The 24,202-nt window shown below is 41.7% G+C and overlaps 1 protein-coding gene across 10 annotated transcripts in view; it reads left to right on the plus strand.

Moving 5' to 3' along the window:
- The window catches only part of LOC110961619 (ankyrin repeat and SAM domain-containing protein 1A), a 66,943-nt gene extending 44,498 nt beyond the window's left edge, over positions 1 to 22,445 (plus strand). For 3 of the 10 annotated variants that reach the window (XM_051949732.1, XM_051949726.1, XM_051949730.1), the window contains 13 exons: positions 3,043 to 3,155; positions 10,668 to 10,766; positions 11,513 to 11,659; positions 12,782 to 12,889; positions 14,008 to 14,178; positions 14,280 to 14,417; positions 14,580 to 14,651; positions 14,759 to 14,845; positions 15,411 to 15,548; positions 17,530 to 17,712; positions 18,542 to 18,640; positions 19,605 to 19,699; positions 20,168 to 22,445. In XM_051949732.1, coding sequence (XP_051805692.1) covers positions 3,043 to 3,155; positions 10,668 to 10,766; positions 11,513 to 11,659; positions 12,782 to 12,889; positions 14,008 to 14,178; positions 14,280 to 14,417; positions 14,580 to 14,651; positions 14,759 to 14,845; positions 15,411 to 15,548; positions 17,530 to 17,712; positions 18,542 to 18,640; positions 19,605 to 19,699; positions 20,168 to 20,192 — 1,475 coding nt within the window. In that variant the 3' untranslated portion in view covers positions 20,193 to 22,445. Of the gene's footprint in view, positions 1 to 1,025; positions 3,156 to 10,667; positions 10,767 to 11,512; positions 11,660 to 12,781; positions 12,890 to 14,007; positions 14,179 to 14,279; positions 14,418 to 14,579; positions 14,652 to 14,758; positions 14,846 to 15,410; positions 15,549 to 17,529; positions 17,713 to 18,541; positions 18,641 to 19,604 lie in introns of those variants that run through there. The other 7 variants (XM_051949725.1, XM_051949729.1, XM_022209304.2 and 4 more) reach the window with 6 other exon arrangements.
- Positions 22,446 to 24,202: the final 1,757 nt, after the last annotated feature.

Consider the following 24,202-nt stretch of genomic DNA (forward strand, 5'->3'; position numbering starts at 1 on the left):
TGCACGATGCATATGGGACTTTTGGATCCATTATCCCTGGAACTTCTTTGGCAGCAGCTTTACTTTACTTGTCTTGTAGCAGTCTCATACCTTGTCCATTATTTTATATTCTGTACCTGCTTGGATTTGCTTAGAATGTTCCTCCACGTTATTTGATTTAGAACCAGACCTTCAAAGTAAATTACATAGGTGCATGCGAGTCATGGTCAATGGAGGAGGCATCCAGAAACAAACTGATTCGATTAACAATAGAGAACGGGATACAAAAGTGTAATGTGGGTCGACAGCTGGTCTGTTTTAGTGGAAAAGATAAGGAAAAGAATCTAAAGCAATGCTTTTAAATAGTGCTCCTCGTCCTCTGTTACAGTACAGAGAGGAAGCCCACTGGGTTTATTTTATGTGTCTTTTTTTTACGCTGTGGTGTCTGACACAAGACAAGCACTGGTCTCTAAACCTACATCAGAGTAGCACTGTCTTTATTTTTGAGCCCGAGTGGCACTTTCTACATCTTGCGTTGGACATTAAGGATGCTGTACTTGTTCTCCTGTTATTCTTCAGGCTTTTCAAAAGCCTGTCATCAGGGTTGATGGATGGCACCTCGGGACTGTAGCAGTAACCCGAACAATCGAATCCTCCCCTTCAGCGTCCCCTCTCTCACATTATTCAACGTTCACCTTCAGTTTACGCTCTGCTTTAGCTACCTTTTAATATATATAAACAATGCAGCACATTTGGCATTCCTTCACACAAACTCTGTCTTCTTATTTAGTCCCTCTTGTTTGTTATGCCCAGCACTGGAGTGGGCTGTTTAAATATTAACATCTACGTATGTCAGGGAGTGAGCTCATTTTGCTTTCTAGACTTGGTAGGAAAGCCGACACTACTGCAGTGAAGTAGTTAACGCCCCATCACAAGAGGTATCTGCCCGGTCTGAGGTTGCCATGAATCTGAGTCCACTTCTCTCCATATGCGTGCCTCAACCTTTTAGCCGGCATGGCCACAGCTCCAGCCTGTCGAAGCTGCTGTCAGGAGGCCATCAAGGGACTCGCTGGAGAAGAGGCTCTCTGCTTGATGCACATATGAGAAGCTGCATCACTTTGTTCCTTTTTCTCTGATTCAGCCCAGTGTTCGACTCCTCTCAGGGCTGAATGGAGAGCACTGATGTCTCTAGTTGATTGGCTCAGCGCCTGCAGTCTCTTGTATTTTCAGCTCCTCACTGATTAACTCCTACATCAGAGGGAAAGGAATGGTAGAAGCGGGGGGAAGGAAACAAGTGTGAGAAAAGAACTGAGATAGAGATGCTGCAGAAAGTCAAGTGCACATGAATGTAATGAGGGATGGGGGTCTGTGGCTGACATGGTAGCTCGCACTGACAAAGAGCAGCCACCTGCAGTGGTTCAGAGAGAGAGAGAGAGAGAGAGAGAGGGGAGTGGAGAAGTGTATGCAATGAGGGGAGAGAGAGAGAGAGAGAGCAAGGGAGGAGAGAGGAATTGCAGGCAGCAGAATTGTGAACAGGCAGGACAATAGGAGGACGCCACTTCGGCATCTGTAGGATTAGGTGGTCTGCTCTTTAGCCTGAAGTGGACTCGACAATGTTTTTGTAAAAAGTGGCTACTGTTGGACTTGATCGCATGTCACTGACATTGTCAGCACTCTTTTGTCTACAGAAGAGTTCATTCTGGGAGCCAGCTTTTACCAAAAGTGCTCTTTGAAGTAGCTGATTGGATTCTTAACTGGATTTTTTTCTTTATCCTTGTCAAATTTTCAAGTTTCTGGACTGACCGTATGGGATTTTTCACATGGAAAGCTCATCTGGAACGGGACTGATTCTGTAGCAGGTTGAACAGATGATAGGAACGCTGACAAGAGAAAAGGAAACTTTCAAATCTGCATTTTTTTAAACATATGTACTTTTAGATTATGATATCTGCTTGGTATTCTGTGTTTTCATCTTTCTTTATGAGTTGAAAGTAAAGCAAAACTTAGTGAGCTAAAAAATGTTTTGCTCTTTTAACTGTTAGGTGTGGTTGTGATGCAGTCACTAAATGAAGAGTTAAAGGTCACTATACCAAATTTAAGTGTGCAGTAACAGATTCCCGTCGTAGAAAACATGCGTTTCTTTGCTTTGAAAGAGAGTTAAAACAGACTGGTAAAATGTTCTTGGGAGCAGAGCCAATCATCTGTCCTTGTACAGGTTAGGCTGCTCTCGCCTCAGGCTGCTGACAGCTGTCAGTTTCATGTTGGTTTGTGATCAATCTCAGCTCATTGCAGTCGTGTCGCAGGTTTGCTTTAGTCTCTCTGCGTTTTTTGGTTGTCCTGCCGTTTTCCTTGTGACCACTGGCATTTCTCAGGTAGATTCCTGTCTGCATTGTTTGTAGTGGATTTTATCTTCAGTAGGTTGGATGTGTGAATCACAAGTGCACATATTTACCAATGAACTGTCCCGCCCAGAAGTGTCCAGATAACTTTCGGCTTGGCCAAAGGAAATCACATTCGCTGGAAAAACTTCTCTGAAGTTTTGAACTCTTCCTCACCTCTCTGACACCTCTGAGTTTTGTTACAAAGCTGGAGCTTAATTAAATCAACTTTAAGTTTTCTGGACAAAATATTCTACCTCCTGACTTGGAACATTCTGGCTGTTTTCCTGGTTGGCTTTGAAATGTTTTGTTACACTTGCAACAGTTAAGTGAGACCATGTGATGATTGTACATGTGTTGTTGGCATGTTCCTGTCTCACTGTCATAGCTAAGAATTTTGTGGATATTAGCTGGTTGTCCACCAGCTCGTACCCCATTTAGCGTCCCGTCACCCCTGAGTCAGGGGTACTTTAATTCATCTTGGGTGACTGTGGTTCGGCCCCCGCTGCCCTGCGGGAGCTGACGCCCTGTCTACAGAGGACACTGTCTCCCCCGTCGTCCTGTTGCCGGTGCGCTCGGCTCTGCTGGCCAAGAATGATGTGGCAATGCCACGTCTCATCCTCAGAGTGCCGCTGCTACCGGCTGAAAGGTTTCTCACTCCTGAAGCGCTTTCCCCTGTCAGCAGGTGCTGCAGGCCGGCTGCTGGACCAGCCTGTGGGAGACTGGCTGGAGCACGTGGGGCTGCCGCAGTACGAGAGCAAACTACTCCTGAACGGGTTTGACGACCTGCACTACATGGTAAGTTCCTCACTCTTTTTTTGTCAGTGTATTTCTCATTTTCGGATTTTTTTTCTAAGACTCCCCTGGGATTTATTCAGTGTTTTCTATTTTACAAGCTGGTGTTGTTACCAGTTGTTGTTTTTTCACTTCTTTAATGATTCTTTTTTTTTCTTGTCTTTTCCCACTTAGTCCTACTTAACTCCAGTTTGTGTCTTTGTGCGTTAATCCATTTACCACCCATGGTTAGGTGAGAGATGATCCCATTAGCCTAACTGAAGTTCAATTACCTGCAATCCCATTACTGCTTGTTTCAGCAGTTACAGAGTTTATTCTAAGAATCATTTCTTCTGCACGGATTCAGGACATAATTTAATATTACAATTACATCACATGTTGTATAACAATCACTATGTTTGGAGAGTGATTCAATGTCAGGTCATATTTTCAGGCAGACCATCCATTGATGTGAGCTAGAATAGCCAGTCATTCAACTTGACAATATGCATTTGGAGCTGAACTGCTGTCTAATGTTTACTTTGTTACCGTTGTTTGTGCGTGGAGTCCAGTCTATCCTGCAATCTCAGCCTCTCAGACAGTCTGTCTCCAGCTCAGGAGGCTGCTGCCGTGGCCTCTCACTTACAGTCTAAGAGCTTGTTGCCAGAGAAGCAGCTGATACCTGTCCAGAATGGGGAAGCGTCTCAATGAGCAATAGGAAGCTGTTGCCAAGCCGACAAGTTGATGGAGCCCATAGTGTGCAATGCCACTATGTGTTGGCTCTGTTGCTTTTGTCAGTAATGAGGACTGATGGAGGAGAGAATGAGGGACCCAGCTGTTGGGCTAAGACGGTGGGCCAGTTAGAAATGAAACGACTGTCACAAAGAGAACCCCGACCTCCATCTGAGGCAGGAGTTGTCTGAGGCCCATCAGACAACTCCATCATGCCAATCATACGCACACTTTTAAAATACATATAGAGAAATGTGCTCGCAAGTTTTAATCCCGTTCAAACACCTTAATGCTTTTGATTTCACTTAACACGTTTACCCAAAAAAAACACATTATAAGTTAAATATTTATCAGATGCTGACCGATAGATTTTGTCATCACACAGTTTGTCCAGGATAGCATCTCCGACTCCATTGTTCAGACTTTCAACATTATCTGCAGCACATGTAGCAGAGTATGTATCACAACTGAGCAGTGGGAACCGGGGTGCTGAGTCGAGCTTTGTCTTCACCTTAACTTATTAATTGGTTAGTTAAATACATTGCTGGAAGACAACAAGCACATGAGAATACAACAGCTTCTGTAAGATGGAATGCAGGCCACTGTAGCTGTTTTTGTTCCAGACTTAAAGATTTATTTTTTTTAAAAAAAGTGTAAGTACTCAACATTCCTATATTTAAGCAGATGCAAAATATGAATCTCGACAACCGATTTTCAATGTAACTCTTCCGAATATATGGACACAGAATGTGAAGATTGTTTGTGTGCATAAATCTTGACAGTCGACATCCACTGTTTTTTTACGACGTGTGTTGAAGCAAGCCCAACACGCCCAGTTTGGTCTCAACTAATCTGTGATTTTGGTCTGAAAACCTGTGTGTTTTCATTTTCATAAATGCAGCTCAGCATTCAATTTCTTTTGTCGTCAGTGTTGCTGCCGATCTCATCTGATTTATGATAGACAGTGAATGAAAAACCATTTATAAACTATGCACTACACTGCTGGCTGATATGGTCAGGGAGTGGTGCCTGTGCAGACAGCAGAGGAAAAAAAAATCTAATCTTTTCAGTATTTTAACCTTTTGTACTGCTGCAGGTTATATTTTGGATATCAGAGGGATTTTTGTGATTCAACAAATGTCCTTCGTCTGCCCTATAAGTGAGGCAAAACTGTTGCTCGAATCAAATCTTTCCACAGACACAAGTGAAATTACTGAATTAAAGAAAAATGCCAACAGCAATCTCAAGCTCAACCCAACACAAGGTGGTATGAATGTAAGAATTGTACATTTTATACAGCGGAAGAGAAAAAAATACAAATCATCATGCAGACTAATATTAGCCACCTTTCCTTCATTAATTACAACAATGAATAAAATCCTTTTGAACTTGTGTTTTCACGGTTTTGTCCTTATCTTGTATCACAGTTGAAGGCTCTTTAGGCTATTTAAACTGCAGTAATGGTAAGACTGTGTTCATCTTTCACCAAATGAGGGTCAGCATTGATTGCCTGATGATTTTTGTTATGTAAGACTTATTATTATTTGGCTTGCATATTGTACATTAGGACTATAAGGACTTAAGGAAAGGACACTTTATATTTTAATATCAGGTTTCATCTATTCTATATGATTTACCCTGATAGCATCATGAAGCAAAACAACATTGCACCAGTTAAAATGTAAAATGAGCATTTCTTGCTTTTCTGTAGCTGCCATCCAGCTATGCCTGACTAATTTCAGTCCACCATGATACTCGTATGAACAATCTTTAGGCTGCTTTACATAACCAGAGAACAGCACGTTCATCCACTTATCTGCCTCTCTCACCCAGGGCGATCAACAGCCACGTTTAAGTCTGTGTTGAAGCCTCTGAAGTTACTCTCTTGGTTTAATCTTCCTACTGTCTTTTAGTCTTTCACACTCTTCTTCCTCAGTCTTTAGTCCTCTTCTCTGTTTTTTTTTTTCAAAGCAGAGAGCTGGCAATATTTCTATCTTTAAACACAGCTTACAGACCACCTGGCTTCCTGAAATCGCTGGAGGATTTGGAAAAAAAGAAAAGCTGTCACCTTTAAGCAGCATATCCTTCCCACAGTGAACGTTGACCTTTAAAGAATCACAATTTGGTCTAAATTGGAAATGAGAACTTCCCTCTGAGCCACCTTGTCTTCATTCAACTTTCATAATTGTGCTTAATGTGCCTTCTGCATTGGAGTGGATGGAGCAGGAAGAGGTCATGTTTTATTGTTTGCTGTGTCACCAGACGAATACTTTCTTCTACTTTTAAAAGTGGCCAGCGTTCGTTCTGGTTATGTGCACAGCAAACCCTCTCTTATAATCACCAGACTGATCCACTGTATCAACTCAACAGTCTAAGAAATGTCACATAAACGCCGACGTAGACGGAGAGTTACGGCTGAGGGAGATCTAATTATGACTCTAATGCTGCCACAGCATCTCCTCTTTAGCTGAGCGGCTCCCAGACAGGCAAGAAGTCAAATTCATTTGCAGATAGAAATTGTCATAGCTGTTTCATCACTGAATGTAATCGAGCAGCACAAAACCTCACCCTGAATATCTGTATTAGTCGTTTTAAAAATGCTCTTCAGGCTTGTTTGGGCCCACTGTAGCCAACGTGCAGTAAGATCACTAATTAAATAGTGTTTGCTCTGCCACTCAGCCCACTGTGATCTCTGTCTACCCTGCAGGCTCGCTCCTGAAGTGGATCAATAACAGCAGTGATTGTTTTGTGTTCAAGCAGCGTGGCAGGGACAAGCCTCTTCTGAAACCAATTAGATGCTTTTTATCGACTCGTGGAGCAAATGTCCTGATGAAACAAGCTCCCCTCAGCCACGCCGTTCTCCAGTCCTTGCTGGTACTGACAAGTAATGCGCGTTGAAATGAAAGAGCTCCTTTACTCTGTGTCCGACTGCTTGTGGCTGTAACATCAGCTGTGACAGAGTCAGTCGAGTTTGTTTGTATTCGAGGCTGACGAACTGGCACACTTCTGCTGGGTCATCTCTTTGTCTGAAGCTAGAGGGTAACACATTTTCTCTAAGTTTCAGGTCAGTGGAGCGGATTTGTTGTATTTTAGAAGCAATAATTTTCTTAGTGTTTCAATCTAAAAGTTACACAAAGACACGATAAACAGGAAATACAGCGTCTGCTTGTACTTCTATGCTGCATCTGTGTAATTTCAATTTTAAAGTGTCTCTGTTTCTCCCCCATTGCTGTCTTCCATTAAATATATGCAAAATAGTTATTCTGGAGCAAGTCAATGCAACCAAACCCTGCAGATAAATCCAGTAATGGCTTCATGCATTAAAAGCTCGAGGATTGGGAATGGATTAATTGATTTTTCTGTTGCACCCGTGATGGTGATGTATTGTTGTCCATTTACCCATTCAAAAAACATTTACAGATGGATTAGAGCGTAAGCATTTTTACCGTCTTTGTGCATTTAGTAATAATTTTCTCAGATCTTTTCTTTGCAGGCCTGTGTGGTCAGTTTAGGAAGACAAACTAGTAACCTCAGTGCTGTGGATCGACTGTCCTTTACACGGTCAGAATGACTGATCCTTGCCCCCGAACGCCCGGCCTGAATTCAGAGTGTTTTGAAACTAGAGGGACCACTGTGGCGCTTCTCTGGATAGGCCGAGGAGGGACAGAGCAGCATTTTAATGAGAGGACGGGGGAAAGCAGAGATAAATGAGCTGCACAAGCACAGTCACAAAACCACCCAGCTTACAGTACTCTAGATGTATTCTTTTCACCCACGTTGGTGCTGATGTTAGCTTTCTGTCAACGAATGTATTCTCACTGTTAAACCTAACGAGCCTGTGGAGCCAAATTAGTCAGAAATTTCCCAGCAGAGTTGTCACCACCTAATCACACTATGTTTACGGAATCTTTGAAGGAAGATAAATGTCTTATCAAGAGGTGGATGTAATATTTATGCTGCTGGAGATGAGAATTTCATCAAAAAACATCTTTCTCACTGTTAATATTTACAGTCCTTAAAATAGGAATCTGTGACTCTGGAGAGAGATTATTGATATTTGGGTAGTTAGCATCTTTAGATAGATGGTATGTGTTAGATTTACTGTTCCTATCACTTCCAGTGACACTTTTCCCAACATCTCATCTCCCCTAACTTTGACTTGTCCTGTGCACAACCATGAGCTGCATAAAACAGGCAGACACAGTGTTGGTGGATCAGTCCGAGCCACTTTGTTTCTCATTTACACATCCAGGGCTGTGTAAATGAGAAATGAGAAATGAGGGCTTTAAATTCAGTGGAGTTTGATTCAGTCAGGTTTCAAAAATGTGGATTAGGGCTTGCAACTCTTTTCATTATCACTTAGTCTGCCTTTTTTTTTTTCATTTTGTCAAATTATTAGCCATATTTCACGTTGTCTTCTTTTGCCTGACCACTCAGTTGAGTTAATTTTTTGTGGAACAAAGAAGCTTTATTTTTGCTTAAATTAATGAAAGCACTTAATTATTCCTCGAATCAGTTGATTAAACTTTGACTAACCTTCTGTTAAGTCATTCTGTCAGTTAATCATGCAGCTAAAAATGTTACTTTTATTCAAGATTAATCTTAAAAATATCTTGTGAGAAGTGCAAAATATAGCTCCTCAAAAATGAAGCAGACATCTTACAGTTCCTACTTCTGTCTGACCGGCAGTTCACAACCTAAATAAAATGTTCTCTAACAATGATAGAAAGCAGAGAACATAACAGTTTGCAAATATATTGCATTGTGCTTTATAAATGCCTTTAACAGTTAATCAGTGATTAAAATAGTTGATGATTAATTGTTTTTGAATCAACTAATTGATTAATAGACTCATTGATTCATGTCTATAAATCTGCTTTAATTTATTCACATCAGTTTTTTTTTTTTCTCTGAACACGATTGGTTTTGTTTTTTTAGCTGACAAAGTTACAATATTTGCCATTACAAAGATCTATTATTTGTTTGTGGTGTTTCCTATGCTTACCTTGTTGACAAAAATAATAAAATTTATATTCAAAGTCTATAGAGGTCAAAAAACGAATATGACAATGTGCAGTAATTCATAAAACCTCCCTGCACCTTAGCCAAAGCACACAGAAAAGACATTAGACACGAAATAGCTGCAATAAACCATATCCACTTAACAGCTGAAAGTGCAGAAAAATGGACATAGAGTATGAAGCCAGTCTATTAGAGCTGTACTTCCCTCTAAAGAGGCATTTATCAGTTAATCTCCAGTGGGACAGTAATGCAATGATCCATGCTTCGTGAAAGCACTATTATACATCCAGCTCCCCAAATAGTTTCAATCCTCAGCTGGAGAGGCAGCGATCAGCGTGTTGCTGCCCAGAGATAATGGGCTTTGAGTTGTCAGTTTAGGGAGAGGCATGAAGAAAGCAAAAGAGGTGCATCATGTGTTCACTGTGAGCTGTAACGAAGGCAGTGGCTCACAACGACCGAGATCAACATAACTTGTTTGGAGAGTTCAAGTGCTCAACTTCCACCTGTATCTCTTCTCCAAAGATAAGTTGTATCTACACATTTTACATCCTTACATATTACAATAAGACTGGGACACCAGTGTAGAAGTGTCTGTCAGCGTCTTACTCAGCAAAAGCACAGGCAGCATTACACAAATTACTCTGCAGTTTTTTTCCCGACACTGACAGACTCGCTCCTCCCATCTCCTCATCCTTCCTGCTCCTTGTGTGCATCCACGGCGACTGCTTGAAAAACAGGCTGTCAGGTTTGACCTACAGACAGCTTCTCCTCTATCCCGTGTGTGTATGTGTGTGTGTGCGTGTGTGTGCGTGCGTGTGCATGCGTGTGTTCAGAGTTGAGCACCGTAAGATTAACTTGAGGTTCGTATTGAAGAGTCAGCCGCATGAACCCTGAGCCGTCACAATTTGTTCCTGAGGCAGCAGCTCCTGTGGAGCATCATGATACTTTAACAGATGAGCTGCAGCTGCTGACCCCCGATGTGGAAGGAACACAGCTAGCATTCATCGCTTACAGTCAAGAAGATTGAGCTGGAGCTCTTTCTGACTCCTTACTTACAATCTGACTTCTATTGCGATGTCGTAATTCATTTATTTAGACTATCGAGGCAGGAAATCAGCCAATAGTACTCTAAAATATTCAGTGTAGAAACAGAGGATTCTCTTTTATGAACCAGTATTTTGATTTCCCCTACAGCCACCAGCTACTGTCAGCTATCGGTGCTCTCGTATTCTGCTCCTGCATCTCATATCGCTGACCACTCTGCAACTCAGACATTGATTTATCGCTCTTTTCCCCGTTATCCATTACCTGCCACACAGTCTCAAAGGTGATATTGTGCGTAACCAAAGCTGGGTTTGACCATCATTCACCACATTCCTGTCAAGCTGCTCCCCCACACACTTAAGTCTCATTTATAGGGTTATCGACATGGCCCCGTTACATCAGTCAGTGGGCTGGGTTCTAGGGAGGATCTCACTCAGGAGTAATTGACCTTTTTTCTGCAATGGCAGCAGCATACTTGTGATCAATATTTACCCTGCAGCACTGGCTCCTCTCTTGGACGATTTGTCTTAGCTTCAGTTGACATTAGGTCCAAGCAGTCTGCGCTGCATTTACATAGACGATGGATGAGTCATGTGATGTTGGAATGGTACAGAATGGCAACATGCTATGCCTAAATGCATTTCAGTTCATGTCCTCTTGTGTGTACCGCCCTTTCTGAAGTATCCTAGTATCCACATAAAAGTAACAATGATGCTTCTGTTGTTTTTTGTCCTACAGGGGTGCAATGTAATGGAGGACCAGGACTTAAGAGAGATTGGAATCACAGACCCAAGCCACAGGAAGAAGATCCTGCACGCAGCACGTTCGTTACCAAAGGTGATAATTCCTACTTCTATACTCCCAGCACAGAAAGAGGTTATTTGTTGTTTTTCTCTACTGCGTCTTCATGAAGTGCTAATCTCCTTTTGATTCACAAGCATTGGTGACAAATAACACAGCACATTTATGCAGGTCCTTAAGTAGTGCTGCACCGTGGCTCGATTGTTAGCGCGTCACCTCAAAGCTTGAAGATCACCGGTTCTGTGTGGAGTGTGCATGTTTTTCCTGTGCAGTGTGGGTTTTCACCGACTTCTCTGGCATCCTCACACACTTCAAAAACATGCCGAGGTTAACTGTTAACACTAAATTGTCCGTAGGTGTAAGTGTGAGTTTGCTTGGCTGTCTGTCTCTTGGTGTGGCCCTGCGATAGACTGGCAACCTGTCCAGGTTGTCCCCTGCCTTTGCCTTGTCAAGACCATTAGATTTATTTTAAAGGGGGCCTGTTGGTAACTCCTGGACTACACTACTTAAGTGTATGTAAAGTAGTTGAACAAGCACCACTTCACCGAGCCACATTGTGTATCAGTCAGAGACAGTTTTCCTGCAGAGTGACACTTGTTGCTTTAAGTTATGTAGGATTTTGATTGTATGACTTTTTTTTTACATTGTTGTATTGTGGGATTATTGAAGCAAGACTCCTCATATTATTACACAAAATGATTGGTTGAGATGACAGCATACTCCCCCCACCATTGTCCTGAACCCCTCAAAGCACCTGTTAATGATAAAATCTCCTCCTACAGGTAAAAGCACTGGGCTGTGATGGCAGCAGCTCCCTGTCCTCCTGGCTGGAGAATCTGGGCCTGCATGAGTACCTACACAACTTCCTGGCGAGCGGGTACCGAACTCTGGACTGTGTCAAAAACCTGTGGGAGCTGGAGATTGTCAATGTGAGTCACAGTGGCGTCCGTGCACTACGGGGAGTAACAGAGGGTGAAATTAGTTTTCAAGTGAGTTTAAGAAAATTCAGCATAGCGAACGAGTTTGACAGTTTCCTCCAGCTTCGGTTTGGGGGAACCTGGATACTAAAACTCTGAAGGTGAATTCAAAGACATGCATGTTGAATATCAGAAAGTAGGGTCTAGCTTGATGCAGAGAAGAAATGAACACTTCACTTTAAAAAGACAGAACTCAATTATTTGTTTGGACACTTGCACATCTGACTTCAGAGGCCTGTGAGGAAATATCTTGCCTCTCTATAAGGCAAGGGTATCTGAAGGAAACACATTTCCCCCTGGTAAGAAAAAAAAAGATGCTGTACTATAAGGTGAGACAATCACTGTCACAGGCTTAGAGGCTTATAGATGTAAAGATGTCCTGTGAAATTTAGAAGTTCAGTAACAATCTACAAATTGCACTATTAAGACGTCACAAATGTGTTGAATAAATAAACAAAAGTCTATTATGGTTTTAAACCCTGTAATGCTTCTATCCAGGTTTACTTTCTTGCCTCTCTTGGATGTCACTTCGCTGCATTTTTGGTGCATTACTGCCACCTGTAGATCAGTGGAATAGTGTGGAAATCATTGACAAGAATACACTGGTCAGCCACAACAATAAAACCACTGACATGTGAAGTGAACAACATTGATCATCTCATTAGAATTTGATGTTCTTCTGGGAAACCTTTGGTCCTTTGACACTCACTCCTCAGCGGCAGCGACCTCCTCCAGTAGGACAATGTGTTCTTCTCCCCACTTTCCTGTCTTCCTCTCACTATGACTGTTAAATAAAGCTACAAAAAGACCAAATAAATATTTAAATTTTAAAAAATGATGTGGCTTATCCGTATATGCATCATGTCAGATCTCTAGTGGGACAGTAATGGCAAAATGTGCAGCCTCATATATGAATTGGAGCCATTCCATATCCTTTCTAGATCTCAGAAACTCTGCAGTTACCCTTTGAGGAAAAATTGTTAATGAAAGTCAAGTAGGAGTCATTTTTGGTCATTTTTCCACAAGTGCAGCTCCTCATTTTCAATGCCTAACCTTTCTCCTTCTTTTTTCCAGGTGCTAAAGATTACCCTGCTTGGTCACAGGAAACGTATCATTGCTTCTTTAGCCGAGAGGCCTTATGAGGAGCCTCCAGTCAAACCTCCTCGCTTGTCTCAGATCAGGGTAAGGACCTGCAGACTACACTGTGCTCAAATATCTAAGTCCACAAACCACTTGTTTACTTTCACACACTTTGGAATGACCTCTGGTTCCAGGAGCTGAGTGTTCGATTGCTTTCCTCTTTACCTTTCAGCCTTGTTGTCATTGGTTTCTATCAATTATTTAAGTTTAGTCCATAAATGTTGCAGGGCATTTTTAATAAAAAAGGATGAAAGCCAACTCTCCTAACACTCCTAGTGTATGTCATTGATTTTTTCTTTGGTAATACTGACATTCAAACTTGAACCTTGCAAAATCATACGACTGTACTCCTTAAACTTTTTTAGTTGTGAATTTTTTAAGTTGGAGCAAAATTTTGTCACTTTTCTGATCCTTGTAAGCCTCATCAATCTTTTATCTTTCATAGGATTGGGTTGAAATTTGTGCTGAACATCTGCAAAATCCTAAAGATAATTTGCAACTCAATTGCTGTTGCTGAATGTTTTACAGTAATCACATCTATATCAATAAATATTTTCCAACCCAAAAAAAGAATCTTCAATTTAAAAAAAAATATGTTTCCAATAGTTGTACTTTTTTCAACCAAAATTTGACTCATTTACTGTAGTCTCATCATCTACAAGCTACTTAAATCAACTGCCACAGAACGTATTAAATATAGCTTCAGAGCTGAAAAATACCACTTTTTAGGGCGTTTTTCCTACATAACACATTTTTTATGCTCACTGTAATATGATATTCAGCAGTTCAATAGCTCTGAAATAAATTTTGCTTTCACAATGTTTCTGCATTTTCAGTGTTTGTTGGCATTGTAGGAACCACAATGTTTATTTTATGTCGATTTTGAGTTAGTATTGGTTGGTTTGTAGTATTCATTGCAGATATATAATAAATTAAAAAGTGTTACATTACTCTGTCATTTAATTAAGAGCATTACATACACTGGCAACTAAAGAGTACAGCTTTGGGATTTTGCAAAGTCACATGAACTTAATTGATGATTTTTTGGGGGTTGAACTTGGTGAGTTTGATGTGTTGGTGTTGAATGACCAAAATGGTCTAAGCCGTCATAGCTATGTTCATCACAGTACAACTAACTGTGTCTGTCTCTGCCTTTGCAGTGCCAAGACCTGCCTGGATCGCAGACCTCGTCTCCGCTCAGTCATATGGAGCCCTACACAGGACGCTCAATGGACCCTCTGCTGCCTCTGGGAGAACCAGGGAGGAAAAAAGCACCAGATAGCGACTATGACGTTACCCAAAGACATCGCAGTGAACGACACAGGCCTCACGTATGTGTTCAGGTTTATATCAGTGAACGTCTTTAAGTAATGTAGCATTTTTTAGTTTTCCTCTTCCAGACTTCTTTGATAAGAAAAGTTATTTTCTTTAGGAGCGGCATGAGGACTGGCATCGAGAGCCCCGTCTCACCCTGCGGCCTCCTAGTTTAGCAGCGCCGTATGCTCCGGTCCAGAACTGGCATCACCAACCTGAGAAACTCATCTTTGAATCCTGCGCCTATGAAGCCAATGTAAATTCACACCCTTCTCCTTCCTGCATGCTTGTTTTACATTTAATATACACTACTGGTCAAAAGTTTTGAGACACTTTCTCATTCAAATAAATGAGAACTTGTCTCAAAACTTTTGACCAGTAGTGTATACATCACATTAAAATTTTCTCTCCTTTGCAGTACCTTGGATCGATGCTCATTAAGGATCTCAGAGGTACTGAGTCCACGCAGGATGCTTGTGCCAAAATGCGGGTATGTTATAAATTTCTCTGATATGAAATATAAACAAAATATTATACATGTTATTTAAATGAATGCTAAATCACCTTCATGTCCCTTTCTGCCTGTTTGTCCTCCAGAGGTCAACAGAACAAATGAGGAAAGTCCCAACTATTGTCCTTTCAATCACGTATAAGGGTGTAAAGTTCATCGATGCAGCCAACAAGGTCAGTAACAGTACACACACGCCGCTCCTTTTGGTGTGAACGTGTACTTTTCAACCCCGCATGTCCTCAGAGGCACATAAGACCTCAAACTGAAGCCAGTGCAAATACTGGCATGTTTTCTTTTGTAATGTTTTGAGATCATATGCATGAAAGCACAGGAGTCAAATGTCAGGCTTCTTCCTTCCCTGTGATTGTAAATGTCATGCGAGTTTGCGTCAGATTTCTTCATGTTTATATTTCCTGACAGGGAGCTCGTCTGCTTATATTGGCATTTATTTGATATTAATAAAAAAGACCTTGAGAGGTCGCTTTGGAGGCTCAATGTGATTTTACTTTTTATGGCCACACTTTACTGCAGTGGCTGTGAAAAACAATCTCTGCCTCACTGTGTCGTTTTCTTAATGCGTTTTTACTTGTAGCGTTTTTTGCTCTGTGTGACACACGGATATGTTGTGATAATACCATCAAGTAAAAATATTTGCAGGGTTAGGGTTAGCCCTAACCCTAACCCTAATCTCTGTAGTTCCTTTACTGAGCCTCATGCATGTCTCTCTTCTTGGTGCAGAACATCATAGCAGAGCACGAGATCCGAAACATCTCTTGTGCAGCCCAGGACCCGGAGGACTTGTGCACGTTTGCCTACATCACTAAGGACCTGCAGACCAGCCATCATTACTGCCATGTCTTCAGCACAGTAGACGTGGTAAGGACACTGCTGTCTTGTCCTCTGCACTTACCAGGCTCAGAGTGAAATTTGTCTGCTTATTAAGGGTAACTGCAAGTCTTCAAGAGGCCGTAGAAAGTAATTTCATTCAGTATTTTCTGCTGTAGACAGTAGTGATACAATAGAATAATAGAAAAAGTTCTCTACTGCAGGCTAGTGGTTGACATAACACAATAATATACTAAAAGTAGAATAGAAACAACAGTAGATAGTGTATGAAGGATGCTGTTTAATCCTTTATTGTGGGCTTACAGTCAACACCGTCAAACATTTACCAAGCACTTTCAATATAATGCTCATTGTCTCCTAATGGGAATGTAGCACCCTAGATAGGGAAGTCTATCTATTCATTTTCAGATTCAGAATAACTTTAACAACCCCACGGGAAATTACTTCATTGTTCAAGTATGTGAAAGTTGTAAAAATGTTTTACAAGGACTACAAAAATAGAAAAAAAGACCAAGCGCAGAGTCTGAAGTCTTGCGGTAACAGAAAGGATGAGGTCGCATGCAGCTGCCAGGGATGTAAACAGAGATGTAAACAGCGTCCAAGACGACCCGTAGTGTGGATGGAGACTCTGTGGCTAACAATGTGTGGGTTGCAGAAATGTTCCTTCTTGGTTAAAAAGAAAAAAAAAGAAAAAGCAGCAAGCCGTCGAATCCATTCCTTTCTGCCTGACCCGTCTAATTCTGCCACTTAAAAAGTCAAAGTTATGTTATTTTAATTAATTACATTATTAAAACTTATTGTTCTACACAATTTGAAAGTACTGGCATTTTGTCGCGCTATTTAATAATTGCAGGCCACACATTATGTCACTTTTTCGTACTGACTGACTAACATGATTTTAAAAGAGGTTTTAAAATGCATTCTATGTGGTGCTAAGCAGGTCTTTAAAAGTCGTATATCTAACTTTTGCTCTGCAGAAACTCCACAGTGACCGTTTCATCAAATGTTGAAAACTTTCCTCTCTGCTAAATTTGAATTCCTCGAACATCCCCCACCATGGTCACTCTGAGGAGATGTGACAGCCTGCACGGTCAACACAGTTATCTCTATACTGTCCCATTTCTTCAAGGTGTCACGCTTCAGCTGGGGTTTATTGGCTCCTCGTGGACACAGTGCTACTCTGACGATAATAACTAGCCCTCCATTACCTTCTCTGTGCCCCCAGGGTTCTGATGATTATGCTGCTAATCTGCCTCATAGGAATAGAGACAGGTTAGCAATGCTTAGTTTCCTTCAGTACAGTGGATCTCTGTGCTCTCTGATTTCCTCCGTGTGGCTGGAACAAGAGGCTGCCCCTCAGCAGTGAGCGCTGCAGCGGTCTGATAACCATCAAAGGCCGCAACAGCCACAAGACGTGATTGGTTGTTTTAAACGGTATTGACCATATTGCAGCTCTCGATGTCCACAAGACACAAAGCATCTGTGAGCTGACTACGCAGAGAGTAAGACCCAGGGCATTAAGTAAATGCGTATTCATGACGTGTTTGTCGCAGGGCCAGTTACTTCATCGAAGGATATGCAGAGGATTTCAAAGCTGTATGTTCCGTTTCTATTCAAATAACACTTTGTTCCCACCATAGGATTACTTTTGCAGCCTCCCGAGACATGTAGCACAAAGCCTGAGTCCTCAGTCTTTAGTCTGAGGTGCTCGTTCGTATTTGGAGGCTGTCAGGCTAAGGCAAAAATAATCCAGCGACTTTAATGCTGAGCTACACTATCCAGTTTAGGTACGGAGGGGGAGCTGTTGCACAATACTCCTGAGATTAGTGCCATTTCTACGTGGTATGCAATTTTGTTTTGAAGAAGTTTCCAGGAAAATAATCTTCACGCTGACATGTTTTGCTGTCTCACTAAAAACCTGGTGTAGTGTTGTTTCTCTTGCCTGGAGGCTCAACGTCCAGAATTACTTTAAAGTGCTCACTGATCTTCGTCTGTTTCCTTCTCTTTATAGAACCTGACCTATGAGATTATACTGACGTTGGGACAGGCGTTTGAGGTAGCTTATCAGCTGGCTCTGCAGGCCCAGAGGACCAAACAGCACCAGAACCTTCCAGTGGGAGCCGGTTCAGACGTCATTGAGACCAAGTCCAGCCGACCTGTGCCCAAACCGCGAGGCAGCGTCCGGAAGTCTGGGGTAAGTCAAACACAGACATACAGCTCTAAGATGAAACTGAACAACACTCGAGCAAATCATGAAGAACATCTTCACTGTGAGACCAAGAAGTTTCTTCTTGATGAGGGAACCTTAGTGAGCCCAGGAGTTGATAGTGTTGTTCTTCATCGTACGTGTTGCATAAGTTTTCTCCTCTTCAGACAGAAGTTGTCCCAGGAAAACAAAACTGAAGCGCATCACACGTTACAGATTCCCATTGATATCTGATGAAACACTTACTTTTCATATTACATTTTGGAACTAAACCCTGAGAGCGCATTAGTCTTAGATCGTTTGTATCAGTCTACAGATTTTCGCATCATTATGTTACACTGTGCTGCTGTTCGTCTGGCTATTAGCATTAAGCCATTAAGAACCTGTGCAGAATACCAATGAGCTAACTACACCTCAGGGACGAGTCACACATCTCCAGCTGAAAGCCTAATGACCTCAACACAATGACAGAAGACTGCGATTCCATGCTTACTGTCATTTCTTCAGTGTCGACTTGTTTTTCCCTCATGTCTGTATTTTTATGCATGTGTTTAATTAGCATAGCTTACTGAGCATGCATGTCACATTTAACCACACCTGTAAGCTTTCAGCACAGCCACGGTCTCACCTGTTTTGGCTACAACAGATCAAACCCCTCCTGTCTCACGCTGCTCAAATCTGTGTCAGTTTCTGCCTCTTTAACTCTCTCTCAGCTGCTCCTTCTGTCTGGTTCTTTTGTTCTTTCCCTCCCTTTTCTCCCTCGTCTCTCTCTCTCTCTCTCTGTCTTACTTCTCCTGGCGGTGTTTATCTCTCCCAGGACTCGCCTCCTCTCGACAGTCGTTGCTGTTACTGTTACACCTGCACCACCCACCGTCCCTCCTTCCTACCGCTGCACTCTGCCAGCCCTGCTGCTCAGGTGCTGCCCCTCTCCTCCTGCCCCACCTTTCACTTCTTCCTCCTTCCTCTACCTGCCCTGAAAACCCCACACAACATTTTATTCTGCCTACTTACATTGCTGTTGTTGTATTTTTCCCGGTTTGTAGGAAGCTATTTATGAGCTTTACTTTACGAGACCTAAACAAATGTGTGTTCATAAATCCTGAGTGGTGTTTTTGACTCCGATGCCCTCTAGTGACAGTTTAGTTGTAAGGCACAGTGGAGTCGATTTAGGGTTTAGGATTATTGAAGCCGTTTAGGAACTATAGATACGTGTAAAGAGCACATATAAAGGGAACCAAAGTTTTGGTGCAACTTTTGAAAGAGTTCAAACATAATTTTGAACACAATACTGTTTTATGAAACTATAGTGGCATTTTAATCATATATAAATGTTTCTACAAATTAATATTTCTTCCCTGTGTAGACAGATTTTATATCACTATAGTCAGTCGTTTATCTGTTTTTGTTCCACCGACCTCCTATAATGGCTGCCCAAAGAAGTTCAAGTTTTTGCCAAGTACATTAATAAACACTTGCAAGCACATTATAGTGGCATAAACATCTGTTAAATGTTTATATTCTGCTTAGAAATGCTAAACAGAGTAGTTAAAGTAAAGTGTTGTCTCTGCATCTGTCTGTTGAAGCATATCAGAAGCGACAACTGTAGTGGAGTGTGTTACAGCGCAAGAAAACCAATCATTTTTTAAGAAATATAAAATGCGCAAAAACACTTCACTTACAGTTTAAGTTATGACAATCATTACAATTGAAATTAATTGTACTGTTTAGCAGTTGCTGTGATGCTAAGTCTTTCACTTCGTCTCTGTAAACACCAACATCACAGCTTTATTGGTAAATTTTAGGTAACTCTCAGCAGAAACCAGTGCAGCCTCTTTATTAGGAGAACTGATGACTTTGATGTTGTCTGTCTGTGTTTACAGGGTGACATTGTGGACCATGAGGGGGATTCTCAGTCCCAGGGCAGCGCCACGTGGCTCGTGGACCCAAAGGAATCCAAGCGCACTATCAGCACTAAGTACGAGACCACCATATTCTGAGTGGACCCCGCTTCCTCCTGGGCCCGGTCTCACCTTTCCTCCTTCCCCTCCTTTTGTGTGCCTTTCACTGTGACTCTGCCTCTCTCTCTCTCTCCGGCCGGACCTCTGCCCTTCCCCGCCTCCCCCCAGCCATCGCTCGTGTCCTCCTCTGACAGCACCACAACCCGTGACAATTAACCGACTTCTGTTGCTCCCTCGTTATGTTAAATTACCGCCACTCCTGTGCTTTTAACTGATGATTAGTGCAACCCTTCCACCTTGTCGACCCTCTTCCTGGCTGGTTATCGCTCACCCTACGAGCCTGACACACACCTCCACTGTTATTCTCCTCTGTTTACCTTGATTTGCTTCCTCAACTCTGTGTACAATGCTTCCTCCTTTCGACCTTCAACATCCCTCTGTTTGCTGTTGGTGATGAGCTCTTTCTTTTCTTGGTGCTTTTCCAGCTCTATTAGGCGACGGCCGCTTTGAGGCTTTTCACTCTGATCTTTCAACTCCCGACTCCTCCGAGTGCTGAGAAAAATCTGATTTACCACAGCCAAGAGTGACCCACTGCACACATCCTGTACGTGGATGGACATGTTTCCTGAGGAAACTGTGAAACTGATCCTGTAATTCTATGCATCAGTTGGACTTTACTGTTCCAGTTCAGTGGGATGCAGGTGTCATAGAGGCTGCACACAGGATTAACTAAGGGAGAGGTTTTTCCACTGTCAGCTGTCTGCGTGAAGCCAAAGGAGGCTAAGATCATAGCACTGTGATAAGGTTCTTTCAGAGCTAATGAAGTAAGCATTTTGGGGATTTTCCCAAGGGGGGCAGAGTAGGGCACAGAAGTATGATATGGACCTGCATGTTAGTGGTCCTTGTTGCTCCAGAAAACAGGCAGTCTGTCCATCAAAGCACCAGGATTTCAACCTGGTGCTTCTTCTGGAGTCAACAAACTATAGCTAAGCACTTTTACCAAATCCCCAAGTGTGTAAGAACAAGTGCATTCTCCTTTGTCTTGTCTTATTTTTCTCTTCTTTTCACAACAAATGCCTTCTGTGTTCATCCTGTCTGCATTGCCTTTCGTCTTTTTTGCCAGTGCAACAAATGGTGAATATTTTACACCTGCTGGTGAAAACAGTTAATGATTATAAAAGGGGGGTAATTCATTACTATCATGCCGTTTGTGTGCATCAGTTTGCTGTTGTTTTTCCTTTATTTTAACTTCACTGCTTTGTGTGCGTGTGTGTCTGTGTCCCTTCCCTATAGCTGAACACTGTGGACACTCCCAGTCAGTAAGAAAGGACAGGAATGAGCCCTGTTGCATGGTGGGTAGGAGGTTTTGTTGGAAAAGTGACCCAGTTTCCGTGCAGCAGATCACATCACCGGTGGGAGTCGTGCTCACCACAGTAACACACGGGCCTGGAGACACAGAGCTTTCATCACCACAGGCTCCATCAGGTCGTCCGACTCCATCACTCCACACATTTAGCATCCTGTCCATCAGACAGTGACGGTTGCTCCGTGCGTCACGGGAGTCAGACGTATTTTCTCTTTGCGTTTCCTGATAAATGAATCATTGCCTCTCTCACAATGAGTTTGTGTTTACTCTTTCAGGAAATGTACCTGCAGGTTTCAATGCAGAGCTTGTGGTAAAAGGGGAAGTAGCAGAGATAAGGAGCATCAACCTTTTTTGTTTGTATTATGATACCAGACCCGAGACCTCACACTGTAGGTAGACAGACACTCCTTCCTGGATTGTTCAGACATTGTAGCTTCTGTTAACGACCATCAGCTTATGTACATGTGTAACTGTGATAAACAATGTAATCTTGCATGGGAGGAACTGACACTACAAAGACTGTTTTATAGTAATGTAACACAGGATGGCTTTTATTTGATTTGAAAGTTGTGTCCTTTATTTTTGTCGGTTTTAATTGTTTTATAGGACAGTGATGTGTCCTAATGCTGAAACTGGATCAGGTGTGGTTCACTTCAGTTCTCTCTCTCTTTCCCTGCTCCTTTGTTCAGCTAATCTTGACAAGATTATTCATAAAAACCTGCCATGCAGGCTGGTACGACTTTAGATTTTTAGGTGCAGAACAGAACAATAGGGCACAGCATGTTTCTCTAGCTAACTCCCAATATGTCGACTGTTAATGGTACTGTTTGGTCCACCAATGTGTGTATATGAGTATGTAGTCAGGTCATTTTGATTTAACTGTTGTATGTGTGGTACGTCGTCCAGCCAGTACGATAACTCCATGGTACACTGTCTTCAGCTCGCTGGTGTCGGCACCTTCAGCCATCAGCTCGGTCCTGTCCTGCTTTTGCACATTGCTGAGGATCAAGAGAGATCTTCTGGGACTAATCTGATGACCACAATGATGAGAATGATATTGTACATGAATTCTAGCGGTCTGTATTTTGATACTTGAATGATTTTTGCTTTTATAGATATCTATATATATATATATATATATATCTATATATGTATATGTATGTATGTACGTATGTAATTTTGACGTTTGTCAAAAGAGAGAAAAGGACTATGTCTTATAAAGTTAAACATATCGTGATTAAATACCCTGTGATTTAAAAAAAAAAAAAAGGCTGAGAAAATGACTCAGAAGAGGGACCTCAATTCAGAAAAAAAAAGATTGTAAATAATCTTGGGCTTCCAGTCTTTTTTATGATTATTTTTCATAATTGTACAACTAATAAATGGCGCCGTTAGAATCACTGTCCCTGTTGGCTGTTTATTTGTTCATTCTGTTATTGTTTTTGGTCCAGAATTTGCAGAACCATTCGTCTGATTTCCTACAGCTCCTCTGCAGTCCTCACAGACGAGCAGACTCGGTGTATTGATGCCTTCAGAGTATCTCCATTTGTCTGAGGCCAAACCAGGTCGGCGGATGTGTCCTCTTCATCCATTTCATTAACTTTTCTCTGCTGAAGGATGGATAGCTGCAGATCAGAGGGAGTTGAGGTGTAGCCACCAGCTACAGAAGATAAAGAACAGAGCTGACACTCATATATTTCAGCTGACTGCTTCCTCTGTCCATCTAAACAAGCTGCTGCACCGAGCTGAGGCTGCAGGGACACAAGAGCCCAGACCACATTTTATCAGAGCATATTCCCGCAGTACAGTTATTTGTATTAGCAGCTGCTTCCCAGCACAACACAATTAACACAATCTTAATGGTAAGGCTTTATTTACCTGGATGTGCCTCCTGTACGGCTGTCACCCTGAAAAACTCACAAATTTAAATTTTAGCAGCAGACATCCTGTGCTCTATAGATTTTATGCGCTTGTCTACTTTTATCAGCTGAGGTTAATTCAAATACACCTTTCAATATACATTTTTAATACATTTTTCAAATTTCCCCAGCCCCGGGTTGGACTTTGACAATTATTTTTATCTTTGCTATGAGGGACATGATTTAACAGAAGAAAATGACTACAGCTTATAATTCATATGCCAACTTCTGTGAAACGCATCCTCAACAAGTCTTGTAGCTGTTGGCTCAGAAGAAGTCTAAAGTTTGAAGTATTTTTTTCATAATGGTGAATTAAAAAAAAAGACTAGTCCAACTCAGTTTGCAACACAAGGTAAACAAAAATGTTCAGTAAATAATAATGTAGCCATATATATATTTATTTATTTATTTTTTTAATTCTCTGATGGTTTTGCAGAAACAAGGCCAATAACAATAAAGAATTTCATACTGCTACACCCTTACACTTCTGTTTCTAATGAATCTGAAACTATATATTCCTTTAGGTTTTTAATGCTAGTAGAGGTACAGCAAGATCTCCGTGTCTGGACAGTGATGTCATCTTCAAATTACTTCCAAGTATGTCTACAGCTTATCTTTGATGTGACTGCTGGTATGTAAAAAATCTGCTTCTTATAAAGCGGCGTCATCGGTCTACAATGAAAACAACTACAAAAGGACAGATCAGAAGATGACAGGAATATGTGTTCTTGCATCTGTGACAGGTGACAACAGACGCCACGGACGCACATACTGATTGTGAGACTGATCTACAGATAGATCTCTGACTGACTCACACAGACTCTGTGGCATCCAGCCGCCAAACGCTGGAAGAAATTTTGGAATAAAAAAGATGTGTTGCAATCCTATTTTTTCATGTAGACAATGATGTTGAACTGAAGTTACCTTGGCAGCTCACAGATGATGTATTATAATCTGGAAGCGTAGTCTCTGCTGGCAGATAATGCTGGTCAATCTATTATTTTAGTCCAGAATAAAAGGTGGCAGCAATAACTGGATGGATTGCCATGTAATATTTACAGACATTCGTGATCCCCAGTAGCTGAATCCTTCTGACTGTGTCGACACGACCTGACATTTGTGGTCTGAAAGAAAGTATCTCAACATCGAGGGGATGGATTGCCATGATATTTGTTACAGGTACTGAAGTTCTAAAATGACACATTTTTCCTCTGACATTTTTCTTTTGTTTGTCT

This window comes from Acanthochromis polyacanthus, chromosome 6, assembly GCF_021347895.1.
Source record: "Acanthochromis polyacanthus isolate Apoly-LR-REF ecotype Palm Island chromosome 6, KAUST_Apoly_ChrSc, whole genome shotgun sequence".
In the NCBI taxonomy this organism is placed as follows: Eukaryota; Metazoa; Chordata; class Actinopteri; family Pomacentridae; genus Acanthochromis; species Acanthochromis polyacanthus.